At 38.4% G+C, this 13654-nt stretch overlaps 1 protein-coding gene across 1 annotated transcript; it reads right to left on the reverse strand.

Moving 5' to 3' along the window:
• Nucleotides 1-8867: 8867 nt before the first annotated feature.
• Nucleotides 8868-9803, reverse strand: LOC102971319 (olfactory receptor 4F21-like). The gene has a single exon (XM_007087492.2). The coding sequence runs from the start codon at nt 9801-9803 to the stop codon at nt 8868-8870; it is 936 nt and encodes a 311-aa protein (XP_007087554.2).
• Nucleotides 9804-13654: the final 3851 nt, after the last annotated feature.

Raw genomic sequence — 13654 nt, forward strand, 5'->3', positions numbered from 1 at the left:
TGTCTTTCTGTGGCTTCATTGTTAGTGTATAAGAATATAACTGATTTCTGTACATTGATTTTGTATCCTGCAACTTTGCTGAATTCATGAATCAGTTCTAGCAGACTTTTGGTGGAGTCTATCGGATTTTCCATGTATAGTATCATGTCATCTGCAAAAAGAGAAAGCTTGACTTCATCTTTGCCAATTTTGATGCCTTTGATTTCCTTTTGTTGTCTGATTGATGATGCTAGAACTTCCAACACTATGTGAAACAACAGCAGTGAGAGTGGGCATCCCTGTCGTGTTCCTGATCTCAGGGAAAAAGCTCTCAGTGTTTCCCCATTGAGGATGATGTTAGCTGTGGGCTTTCATAAATAGCTTTTATGATCTTTAAGTATGTTCATTCTACCCAACTTTCTCAAGGGTTAAGAAAGGGTGCTGAATTTTGTCAAAGGCCTTTTCTGCATCGATTGAGAGGATCATATGGTTCTTCTCTTTTCTTTTATTAATGTGATGTATCACGTTGATCGATTTGCGAATGTTGAACCAGCCCTGCATCCCAGGAATGAATCCCACTTGATCATGGTGAATAATTCTTTTTATGTGCTGTTGAATTCGATTTGCTAGTATCTTACTAAGAATTTTTGCATCCATATTCATCAGGGATATTGGCCTGTAGTTCTCTTTTTTTACTGGGTCTCTGTCTGGTTTAGGAATCAAAGTAATACTGGCTTCATAGAATGAGTCTGGAAGTTTTCCTTCCCTTTCTATTTCTTGGAATAGCTTGAGAAGGATAGTATTATCTCTGCTTTAAACGTCTGGTAGAACTCCTCTGGGAAGCCATCTGGTCCTGGACTCTTATTTGTTGGGAGATTTTTGATAACCAATTTCTTCGCTGGTTATGGGTCTGTTCAAGTTTTCTATTTCCTCCTGATTGAGTTTTGGAAGCTTGTGGGTGTTTAGGAATTTGTCCATTTCTTCCAGGTTGTCCAATTTGTTGGCATATAATTTTTCATAGTATTCCCTGATAATTGTTTGTATCTCTGAGGATTGGTTGTAATAATTCCATTTTCATTCATGATTTTATCTATTTGGGTCATCTCCCTTTTCTTTTTGAGAAGCCTGGCTAGAGGTTTGTCAGTTTTGTTTATTTTTTCAAAAAACCAACTCTTGGTTTCGTTGATCTGCTCTACAGTTTTTTTAGATTCTATATTGTTTATTTCTGCTCTGATCTTTATTATTTCTCTTCTTCTGCTGGGTTTAGGCTGCCTTTGCTGTTCTGCTTCTATTTCCTTTAGGTGTGCTGTTAGATTTTGTATTTGGGATTTTTCTTGTTTCTTGAGATAGGCCTGGATTGCAATGTGTTTTCCTCTCAGGACTGCCTTCGCTGCGTCCCAAAGCGTTTGGATTGTTGTATTTTCATTTTCGTTTGTTTCCATATATGTTTTAATTTCTTCTCTAATTGCCTGGTTGACCCACTCATTCGTTAGTAGGGTGTTCTTTAACCTCCATGCTTTTGGAGGTTTTCCAGACTTTTTCCTGTGGTTGATTTCAAGCTTCATAGCATTGTGGTCTGAAAGTATGCATGGTATAATTTCAATTCTTGTATACTTATGAAGGGCTGTTTTGTGACCCAGTATATGATCTATCTTGGAGAATGTTCCATGTGCAGTCGAGAAGAAAGTATATTCTGTTGCTTTGGGATGCAGAGTTCTAAATATATCTGTCAAGTCCATCTGATCCAATGTGTCATTCAGGGCCCTTGTTTATTGACCGTGTGTCTAGATGATCTATCCATTTCCGTAAGTGGAGTGTTAAAGTCCCCTGCAATGACCACATTCTTATCAATAAGGTTGCTTATGTTTATGAGTAATTGTTTTATATATTTGGAGGCTCCCGTATTCGGCGCATAGACATTTATAATTGTTAGCTCTTCCTGATGGATAGACCCTGTAATTATTATATAATGCCCTTCTTCATCTCTTGTTACAGCCTTTAATTTAAAGTCTAGTTTGTCTGATATAAGTATGGCTACTCCAGCTTTCTTTTGGCTTCCAGGAGCATGATAAATAGTTCTCCATCCCCTCACTCTCAATCTAAAGGTGTCCTCAGATCTAAAATGAGTCTCTTGTCGACAGCAAATAGATGGGTTTTGTTTTTTTATCCATTCTGATACCCTATGTCTTTTGGTTGGTGCATTTAATCCATTTACATTCAGTGTTATTATAGAAAGATATGGGTTTAGAGTCATTGTGATGTCTGTATGTTTTATGCTTGTAGCGATGTCTCTGGTATTTTGTCTCACAGGATCCCCCTTAGGATCTCTTGTAGGGCTGGTTTAGTGGTGATGAATTCCTTCAGATTTTGTTTATTTGGGAAGACCTTTATCTCTCCTTCTATTCTAAATGGCAGACTTGCTGGATAAAGGATTCTCGGCTGCATATTTTTTCTGTTCAACACATTGAAGATCTCCTGCCAATCCTTTCTGGCCTTCCAAGTTTCAAAAGAGAGATCAGTCACGAGTCTTATAGGTCTGCCTTTATATGTGAGGGCACGTTTATCCCTTGCTGCTTTCAGAATTTTCTCTTTATCCTTGTATTTTGCCAGTTTCACTATGATATGCCGTGCAGAAGATCGATTCAAGTTATGTCTGTAGGGAGTTCTCTGTGCCTCTTGGATTTCAATGCCTTTTACCTTCCCCAGTTCAGGGAAGTTCTCAGCTATTATTTCTTCAAGTATACCTTCAGCACCTTTCCCTCTCTCTTCCTCCTCTGGGATACAAATTATGCGTATATTATTTCTTTTTAGTGTATCACTTAGTTCTCTAATTTTCCCCTCATACTCCTGGATTTTTTTTATCTCTCTTTTTCTCAGCTTCCTCTTTTTCCAAAATTTTATCTTCTAGTTCACCTATTCTCTCCTCTGCCTCTTCAATCCAAGCCGTGGTCGTTTCCATATTCTTTTGCATGTCGTTTAAAGCGTTTTTCAGCTCCTCCTGACTAGTGCTTAGTCCCTTGATCTCTGTAGCAAGAGATTCTCTGCTGTCCTCTATACTGTTTTCAAGCCCAGCGATTAATTTTGTGACTATTATTCTAAATTCACTTTCTGTTATATTATTTAAATCCTTTTTGATCAGTTCATTAGCTGTTGTTATTTCCTGGAGATTCTTCTGAGGGGAATTCTTCTGTTTGGTCATTTTGGATAGTCCCTGGAGTGGTGAGGACCTGCAGGGCACTTCCCCTGTGCTGTGGTGTATAACTGGAGTTGGTGGGCGAGCCGCAGTCAGCCCTGATGTCTGCCCCCAGCCCACCGCTGGGGCCACAGTCAGACTGGTGTGTGCCTTCTCTTCCCCTCTCCTAGGGGCGGGATTCACTGTGGGGTGGCGTGGCCGGTCTGGGCTACTTGCACACTGCCAGGCTTGTGGTGCTGGGGATCTGGCGTATTAGCTGGGGTGGGTAGGCAAGGTGCATGGGGGCAGGAGGGGCAGGCTTAGCTCGCTTCTCCTTAGGTGATCCACTTCAGGAGGGGCCCTGTGGCAGTGGGAGGGAGTCAGATCTGCTGCCGGAGGTTTGGCTCCGCAGAAGCACAGAGTTGGGTGTTTGCGGGGAGCAAGCAAGTTCCCTGGCAGGAACTGGTTCCCCTTGGGATTTTGGCTGGGGGATGGTGAGGGAGATGGTGCTGGCAGGCCGCCCCTCCGCCCTGGCTCCCTCCTGCCAATCCTCGGAATGTGCACCGCCTCTCCGCCCTTCCTACCCTCTTCCTTGTGCCTCTCGTCTGCGCTTGGCTCCGGAGACTTTGTTCTGCTAGTCTTCTGGTGGTTTTCTGGGTTATTTAGGGAAGTGTAGGTGGAATCTAAGTGATCAGCAGGACGTGCGGTGAGCCCAGCATCCTCCTTCGCCGCCATCTTCTTTATCATTATTTTTTTTAACATTTATTTATTTTTGAGACAGTGAGAGACAGAGCTTGAACGGGAGAGGGTCAGAGAGAGAGGGGGAGACACAGAATCTGAAACAGGCTCCAGGCCCTGAGCTGTCAGCACAGAGCCCGACACGGGGCTTGAACTCACCAACTGCGAGATCATGACCTGAGCGAAGTTGGACGCTTAACCGATTGAGCCACCCAGGCGCCCCCCCTCTGTTCCAATTTAACCTAGAGTTATTACCATAAATTGGTGTTGGATTTTGCAAATGCTTACATTTACATGTAAGCATGCATTAACATATATATGTAAATATATACACATATATATGAATAATATATAAACCTAGGCATATATAATTGAGTACATTGTTGCTATTGTTATTTAAACAGTTATCTGTAAGATCAATTAAGTATAAGGAAAATAAGTTTTTATTTTATTTTCACTTATTCCATTTTCTATGCTTTTCCTTTCTTTGTGTAGCTGGGAATTTCTGGCCTATATTATTTTCCTTCTCTCAAATGAATTTCTTTTAGTAGTTTTTTCAATGCAGGTCTAGGCGCAAATTCCCTCAATTTTTACTTGTCTGAGAAAGTCTCTGTTCTTTACTTTTGAAGGATAATTTTTAGAGGTATAGAATTGTAGGGTTTTTCCTCTCAATATATTAAATATTTCACTCTATTCTCTTCTTGCTTGCGTGGTATCTGAGGAGAAGTTGGATATGGTTCTTCAGTTTGTTTTTATATACATAAAGTTGTTTTTTTTTCCCTGTGACTTCTATCATGGATTTTTTTAAAGTTTATTTATTTGTTTTGAGAGAGAGAGAGAGAGAGAGAGAGAGAGTATAAGCAAGTTGGGGAGGGGCAGAGAGTCCCCACTGAGCTTTTCTCTTTCTGAAATTCCCATTATGCATAAATCACACCTTTTTTAGTCATCCCACAGTCCTTAGTCTGTTTGTTTTTAAATTCTTTGTTCCCTTTGCTCTTTAGTTTTCAAAGATCCTATTGATATATGATCTAGTTCAGAGATTGTTTCCTCACCTGTGTCCCACCTACTGATGAGCCCATCAAGGTCACTTTTCATGTCTGTTGCATTGTTTTTGATCTCTAGCATTTCTTTTTTGTTCTGAGGATTTCCATCCCTTTGCTTATATTGGCCATCTGTTCTCACATGCCATCTATCCATTGGAGCCCTTAGCATATTAATCAGTTATCTTAAGTTTCTTGTCTGAGAATTCCAACATCCCTGCTGTATCTAGCTCTGAAGCTAGTTTTGTCTCTTGTTTTTTTTTTTTTTTTTTTTTTTTTTTTTTTTGCCTCTTAGTATGACTTGTAATTTTTTCTTGATGCTGACATGATGTACTGGGCAAAGGAACTGTTGTAAATTGGCCTTAGTTAATGTGGTGGAGTGTGGGTGGAGGAAAAACACTATGTAGTCTGATGATTAGGGCTTAGGCTTTTAATGAGCCTATGCCTCTGTACTGTGAACTCCACAGGTGTTTCTGGTTTTTTTTTGTTTTGTTTTTGTTTTTTTTTGTTTTGTTTTGTTTTGTTTTGTTTTTTCAATTCTTACAAGGGACAGAATGGCAAGCATGGGTTGGAGTTGGGTATTTTCCTTCTCCAGGTCAGTTAGGCTCTTATAAATACCTCAGTAGTTTAGATTCTGGTTTGCTAGTTTCCCGAGGGCAGGGATTCTTAAGAAAAGAGTATTGTGGTGTATTTCAAAATATTTCCTTTTCCTCTTCCTCTGCCAGAAACCTGAGGGGATTTTTCTCAGATATTTACTAGGGAATCTGATCAAGCTGTTTCAAGTAAACCTCACAATATTTTTGGGACCCCCTATGGCTGGTTTCCCCTGGACAGGTTTTAACTTTCAAAATCGCTTGTACTGAGACTCCAGAAATTCATCAATTATGGCTTACATTTGCTACCCAGCTCTCATTCCCACAGCAGTTTCTGGTTGTTTGTGTCTGCTCTAATAAGCCATAACAACCTGTATTTTGTCTGTGTCTCTAATTTTGGAGACAGTAGTTTGCTCTGTGTCCTCCCATTGCTTTTTGAATTCAAGAATTGTTGATTTTTCACTTTTTTCTACCTTCTATTTGTTGTTAGGATGGAATCATGTCCAGGCTCCTTATATGCAGAACTAGGAACCAGAAGCCTTTATATTTATTTTTATAAATTTAAATGTAGTGTAGTAAAATATAGTCTTTTCCTTTTTCATGTTTTCTATTTGTTTTGCCTTGCCTAAAATTACAAATTTTATGCCACAATCATATAAATATCACACTATTAAAAGGTGCTTTATAATAAATTTTTAAATAATTTTATCCAATTTATTTATTTTGAAGAGTATGTATCTGATTTTTTTATATGAAGAATGTAACTTTTTGTTCAAATTCTTAATTTTTGTGATTATGTGGATTTATTCACCTCTGTTTTGAGAATCCTCCTTTATTATAGGATAAAAATTAAATCTCATCTGAAGTCTCATTGTGAAGTCTTTCCATGGGTTCTTTGAGTATGGTCTCTTCTCAGTTAGGCAGTTATAGTGACAGCCACTATTGAATGTTTGTTCATTTCAGAAGTACAGACAGATGCTAAACCCTTGATGTGGTTTCATCAGTTGGTGCTTTTAGCCAGCAACTTGATGGCTAGTTGTTCACATTAGGTTCTTTTCATGCTGTAAGAACAGCAGATAGTTCTTATTGGGATAAACATCTTTTCCGGGTCACCTGGGTGACTCAGTTGGTCGAGCGTCCAACTTTGGCTCAGGTCATGATCTTGTGGTCTGTTAGTTTGAGCCTTGCATCAGGCTCTGTGCTGACAGCTCTGGGCCTGGAGCCTGCTTTGGATTCTGGGTCTTCCTATTTCTCTCTCTGTGTACTCCTCCACTGCTTGCACTCTGTCTCTCTCTCTCTCAAAAATAAATAAGCCTTAAAAAATTAAAAAAAAACCATGTTTCCCAAGTATGGTTTTGACTATCCTTACAGCAGTACCTTGGCCATTAAGCGATCCAAAGACACACAGAATGTCTAATGTCTTTCACAACATTGCTTTGGACAAAGAAGTATCTTTACAACCAAGAAAGAACAACAGTGAGCACACAACCAAGTGATCCACTGATATGGCAATAGATGGCATTATGCAAAAGCTGTCAGACTAATAGAACATGGGAACAGCCTTTTAAAAATGCAAGTAAAGGTGCGAGTAAGTGTGCTTGGGGATAATACTTAGTGCTTTAACTTGTGGTACATACTTTGAACCAATGGGCATTATAAGGTATTGTATTCCAAAACGCAGAGGTCTGGAAACCCAAGGTAGTCAGTGAGAGTTGCTCAATTCACCATCACTTCCTTGGAGAATTTGAGCTTTCTGGACCTACAACTTGAACCTCTGCTGGGGTGGTGTATGTTTCTTCTGGGGACAGAGTAAGCATTTTAATAAAACTAAAATTTTAGTAGCTCCCTGGTCATTTTGGTTTCCTTGTGTTTATAGATCAGCAGACAAAAAACAGTTACTTCCATGCCAGATATAATTAACCTTCATTATCACCAAGAAGTAGAATGTCTGCTATATGTGGTGATAACTCTAAATGAGCAGTTACAGTAATTACAGCCTGACGAAAGCATGGTAATCATGGATTTAGCCTTCATAGGTAGGAAGTGTGGATCTGGACAAGTGATCTAGATCAGCAGAAGTACAGAAAAAATGTGAGGGAAATCTAGAATGGATTAGGGAGGAAGAAGATAGCGATTATCTTCCTGGAAATGTGCAATGATGGAACCCATTAACACTTGTTTCATTAACACTCCTGCATTTGAACAATCAATGATGGAGTGATTTTACATCGAATGTGAATGCCTCTAAGCATGGAAAGATGTGGAGTGTTTGTGATGCTTTCGATGCCACACACATATCCCTCTTAATATTCCTAAGAATATTAAGCCTGGGTGGCTCAGTCAGTTGAGCATCTGACTTCGGCTCAGGTTATGATCTCACAGTCTGTGAGTTGGAGCCCCGCACCGGGCTCTGTGCTGATGGCTCAGAGCCTGGAGCCTGCTTCCGATTCTGTGTCTCCCTCTCTCTCTGCCCCTTCCCTGCACATGCTCTGTCTCTCTCTGTCTCAAAAATAAATAAAAACATTAAGAAAAAAAATTAAAAAAAAAAAAGAATGTAAGATTGTTTTATACCACGAGCTGCAAAAATTTTCTGCCTGAGTACTTTTCTTTGGTTATCAGAACTGCTCAACCTACTATGTGGGGAAGCCTGGAACTGCCATGGGGTCATTGTCTCAGAACTACCCCAACACAGAAATACAGCTTCTTAGCTTCTTAAGTGAAACAACTGTATATTATAGAATATGTACATTCTCCTAGAGAGCCATAGCAGAATTGAACCCCAATGTCCACATAGTAGAATACCCATTAATATATCCTCTGTTGGCATCTTTTTTTTTCCTGTCCCATGTCTCCACTTCTGAAAAAAATGTGTTCCTGGTGCCCCATCCAAATAAACTCTGGGCCTTGAATTTGTCTCTGTGTCTTCTTTTAAAGAATAAGAAAAGCCATTGGGCCATACACACACAGATACATACAGCACACACACAGCAGTTTAATGTGATGGACATTCATCCATTCATAATAACAAATTTACAAGTTATTTTTAAAGCTTATGAATAGCAGAAACAGTGTTATTACATTTTTATTGGCAAAATAACCAAAAATTCAAAATTAAAATGTTGTCAGATTATGCTATTCTCTGTTAGAATATCAATTCTTTGTATGATGAATTTACAACTTCATGATAGTTTTGGTAATGGTCTTATACTTCACAGATGAATTAGTAGCAGTAGTAATGGCAGATGATAAGTTTGTGCAGGATATGTTAAATTTGAGGTGCTTATATAGGGATGGGTCAGCGTGCAGTGGGGTGTTTAGTTTTAGAGCTCCCTGAAAAAGATGTAGTCAACAAAATTTGGAATTAGATATCCTTTTGTGCAGTCTTTTTATAGATAACTTTATGTCTTTGTTCCTTAGTGTATAGATAACAGGATTCAAGACAGGGGTAATAGCGAAGTCTACAACGAACAGATTTTTATCAATTGAAGGTGGGGGAGAAGGCCAGACATACAGAAACATGCATGGAGTGAAAAACAAAAACACCACAGTGATGTGAGCTGACAAAGTGACAAATGCCTTGGATAATTCTCCTGAAGAACGTTTCCAGACAGTGATCAAAATGAATGAATAGGAAAGGATTAGCAGGAAGAAGGTGCCCATGCTCATGAAGCCACTGTTGGCAGTAACGATAAACTCAAACTTGGCCGCATCTGTGCATGCAAGTTTTATGATCTTAGGAAAGTCACAGTAAAAGCTGTCCACTTTATTAGGACCACAAAAAGGCAAGTTTATAACAAATAAAAACTGAGACATAGCATGGATCACCCCAGTTACCCATCCAGTGATTACAAATGAAACACATATTTTAGGGTTCATGATGTTCAGGTAGTGAAGAGGCTTACAGATTGCTGTGCACCTGTCAAATGCCATGGCTATGAGTAACACCATCTCCACTCCTCCTATGATGTGGATGAAGCATATCTGTGTCATACAACTTTGGAAAGAAATTACTTTGTATTCATTTAAGAGGTCTGTGATTATCTTTGGAACTGTAGTAGAGGAAAGACCCACATCAATGAGGGACAGGTTGGCCAGCAGGAAGTACATGGGAGAATGTAGGTGAGAATCAAAAATTACCAAAAACAAAATAAAAAGGTTTCCCAAGATGACCCCTAAATACAGCAAAGAACATATCAAAATAAGAAAAAGTTTTTTCTCCCAAGAGCAAGAAAGGGCCAGTAACACAATTTCAGTGACCACAGAGTCATTTAGTCCACCCATTGACGGGGACAGGAGAGCTGATTTTCAAGTGACCTGAGGATAAAAATTAAAAACAGTAAGCATCACGGGCAGAAACATAGATTCCCTATTTGCCTTGCTAATTAGGTTAGATATAATTCACTGAGAGAAGAAAAATGAATTTGGAAGAAATAAAGTTAACAGCAAATTTATTATGGAGAGGGGATATGTGGGGGCACCTGGGTGGCTCAGTGGGTTAAGCATCTGACTTTAGCTCAGGTCATGATCTCGCAGTTCATGGGTTCAAGCTCTGTGCTCGAACGTCAGGCTCTGTGCTGCCTGCTCAGAGCCTGGAGCCTGCTTCGGATTCTGTGTCCCCACCACCCTCTCAAAAATAAATAAACATTAAAAAAATAAAAAATAATAAAGGGGTATGTGAGGAAAAATGTAAATTTTTCAGATAGAGCCAAAAGGGGTTACTTTAATTTTCATCTCATACCTAAATCTTTAAAAAAATTTTTTTCTCAAAGAATTCTAGATCATTTTCCTAACCATTGCCCTAAGTGTTCTCACACCACATAAACGTCAGCTTTTCTGTTGCACCCCTATTAATATTTTCATACTAATTCTCTATTCTCTTATCTGAACTTTTCTTAGCCCCTTAAAATTTCCCTTCTTCACTGGACTTATAGAGATGACCATGACAAAAGTATTTGAACATATCCCATAACTCCCTACATTGGGCTTTTTAAGTTTAAATGGAACTCAGATACACAGGCTTAATAATTTTAAGGGTTTATTGTATGATTATCATATTAGTCCATGATAACTTTTAATAAACAAATTACTTAATGACAAGCTAAAAATAAAATAAAATATTGCATATCTGAGAGCAAAGAGGAATAAATGTAACCAAAATTAATAAGTCTAATGATCACAGATAACAGATTTGAATGTCTCCTATATTTAGGGAATTGTGGTAAGTACATTATTTCTTCCAAACCTCTCAATGACTAAAAGCTAAGTTCAATTTTATTATCCCCACTTCACAAATGAAACCATGCCTAGGAAGGATGAAGTGGCAAAGCCAGGACTGTATCAAGAGCTTTAGGACTTTAGAATGCATTCTTCTTATTTTTAATATAATTTATTGTCACATTGGCTTACATACAACACCCAGTGCTCATTCCAACAAGTGCCCTCCTCAGTGCCCATCACCCATTTTCCCCCTCTCCCCCCATCAACCCTCAGTTTGTTCTCTATATTTAGGAGTCTCTTATGGTTTACCTCCCTCTCTCTCTGTTTGTAACTATTTTTCCCCCTTCCCTTCCCCCCCCTTAACTTCTGTTAAGTTTCTCAAAATCCACATATGATTGAAAACATATGATATCTGTCCTTCTCTGACTGACTTATTTCACTCAGCATAATACCTTCCAGTTCCATCCACGTTGCTCAAATGGCATGATTTCATTCTTTCTCATTGCCAAGTAGTATTTCCATTGTATATATAAACCACATCTTCTTTATTCATCAGTTGATGGACATTTAGGCTCTTTCCATAATTTGGCTATTGTTGAAAGTGCTGCTATAAACATTGGGGTACATGTGCCCCCTATACATCAGCACTCCTATATCCCCTGGGTAAATTCCTAGCAGTGCTATTGCTGGGTCATAGGGTAATTTTATTTTTAATTTTTTGAGGAACCTCCACACTGTTTTCTAGAGTGGCTGTACCAGTTTGCACAGCATTCCAAATATACTGTAGTCCTCTTCAAGGGTCTAGATGCATCAACCATTTTCTTTCATCTTTCATCTGAACTTTTTACTTTCCTTGGCGTGTTACACATTGTGTCTCTCCTTCAAAAATTAAATCTGTGAAGGATGGGAGTGGGCTATCCTCCTTTTTTTCCCTCTACTCTCTAAAACCCTTCTCAGGTAAGTTTATTTTAATATATACATTCTATTTATTGAACAAGCCAAAACAAGCTTGCTTGCACTCCAGAAAAAACTTTTAGAGAAGTTGCCAGGGATTCAGCACACAATAGTCTACATATAAAAATGTCACATATGATAATGTTTTCAGTCTTTGTTACATACCTGTTGTCCAAATTTGATACTAACGATCTTGCATTGTTTTTGAAATTCCTTCCGTCATTGGATGTTACATATGTTGCCATTCCCAAAGCATTTTCCACACTAGTTCATGCCAAGAGAACACATATCTGTTCTCAATTTGGGGTGGGGTGTGGGGGGGTAGGTTCTTATCTTAGCCCTGGGGTGAAATATGATAATCTATGTGACTTGGCCATGGATTGGTATAAGAGGGGCATGTAGCCTAGACTTGATGAGATACAGAATAATGCCTTCTGTGAAAGGTTTTATTTCCCAGATTAAAATACAAAGATTAATGTGAAGAAGGCTCTTTGTCTAGCCTTTTTATTCCTGTATTCAATATTAAGGTGATGACTAAAGATGCAGTAATCATGAGCCCTGGGTGTCCACATGTTAAGGACAGTAGTATGAACAGATAGAAAAATAATCCAGTCTAAATAGTCTTTGATGTCTGCAAAGATCTACCTTCTGATATCTTGTAATGTGAGAAAAAATACTCCCTCCCCCCACTTATCTTTGAGTATTGATGTGACTCAAGCTGTAAAATATTTTTTTAATTCCAAACATGTAGTTTTAAGTACTCACCACTTATGGGAGATTTCTATATCCATAGCGCTATTCCTGGACTCTAGGATAATATATCCAAGGCTGTATTGTAGTACATAAATGGACATCCCTCAAGCACTTTCAAATTAAAATGTGCAGGGCTGAATTCATGATTTTATCCTCTTTTTAATCCCTTAGAAAATATGATCATTCTCTCAGATGCTTAATCCAGGGATCTTCGAGGCACATTTTCTCCTCTCTCACCTTATATGCCAGTTGGAAAATTGTACCTTCTGAATATTTCTGTTTCATCTCCTCATCTCCATTTCCACTGTCAGTTTTATTTCAGGTCTGTATATTTTTTGTACTTAATGACCAAAAAGCCTCCTGAATGATATCTCTGCCTCCAATCTTACCTACGTTTAGTATGTTCTACATTCTGCTTTCAGATTTGTCTATCTAAAGATCAAATATGGTCATGTTACTCTTCTATTTTATCTTCTGATTCTATCATGGATAAGCTAAAATTCAATAGCATATCACATCAGACCCTTTATAAACTGAACATGTTACTGTATTTTTTCACATTTCTCTGCTCTTGAATATGATTTCAACTGTGTTATTCCTGGTCATTACTACGTGGAAACATACTTGTCTATAAGACCTGATAGACTTGGTTGCCATTCTAGTTCTGCCACTTAGGAGCTATATAAACTAGGGTAAGCTAGCCAATGATGCTGATGGTATTTATTTGTCCATAACATAAATATAACAAATAAAATATTGTGAGAATTTTACATTATAGGAGTTTAACTGTCTGACAGAAGTATTACTTCCCTTTTTCCTTATCCTTCAAAACTTAGATTAAATGCCAGCTACTCAGACGTATCTGTTGAAGACCCTAAGAAGAGTAGTGTCTATGAACTATTGTTGTATCTTGTACATTCTTTATAATATACTATATTATAGTTTCTTTTGCATGTTAGTTCTTCATTCTCAACTATAATTTCTTTGAGAAAAAGGGCTTTTAGCCAACTTTGTATACCCCCATATTTAGCACAATTTCTCACACAAGGTAGGCACTATTAAATAATAGTCTTCACTAACATTCATAGTAGAAAGTTCAAGAAGACATGATAAGCAAATCAGGGGCCTAGAATCCCCTGTGGGAGATTTTGGTGGAGAGTAGATTTTCACCAAATGACTTTGGGGATTGAACTCATTGACATCGGCAT

The sequence above is a fragment of the Panthera tigris genome, chromosome B3 (assembly GCF_018350195.1).
Source record: "Panthera tigris isolate Pti1 chromosome B3, P.tigris_Pti1_mat1.1, whole genome shotgun sequence".
Classification (NCBI taxonomy): Eukaryota; Metazoa; Chordata; class Mammalia; order Carnivora; family Felidae; genus Panthera; species Panthera tigris.

Excerpts from the sequence above, each read along its gene's own strand:
- LOC102971319 (XM_007087492.2), bottom strand. The coding sequence starts at position 9,803 with ATGGGTGGACTAAATGACTCTGTGGTCACTGAAATTGTGTTACTGGCC.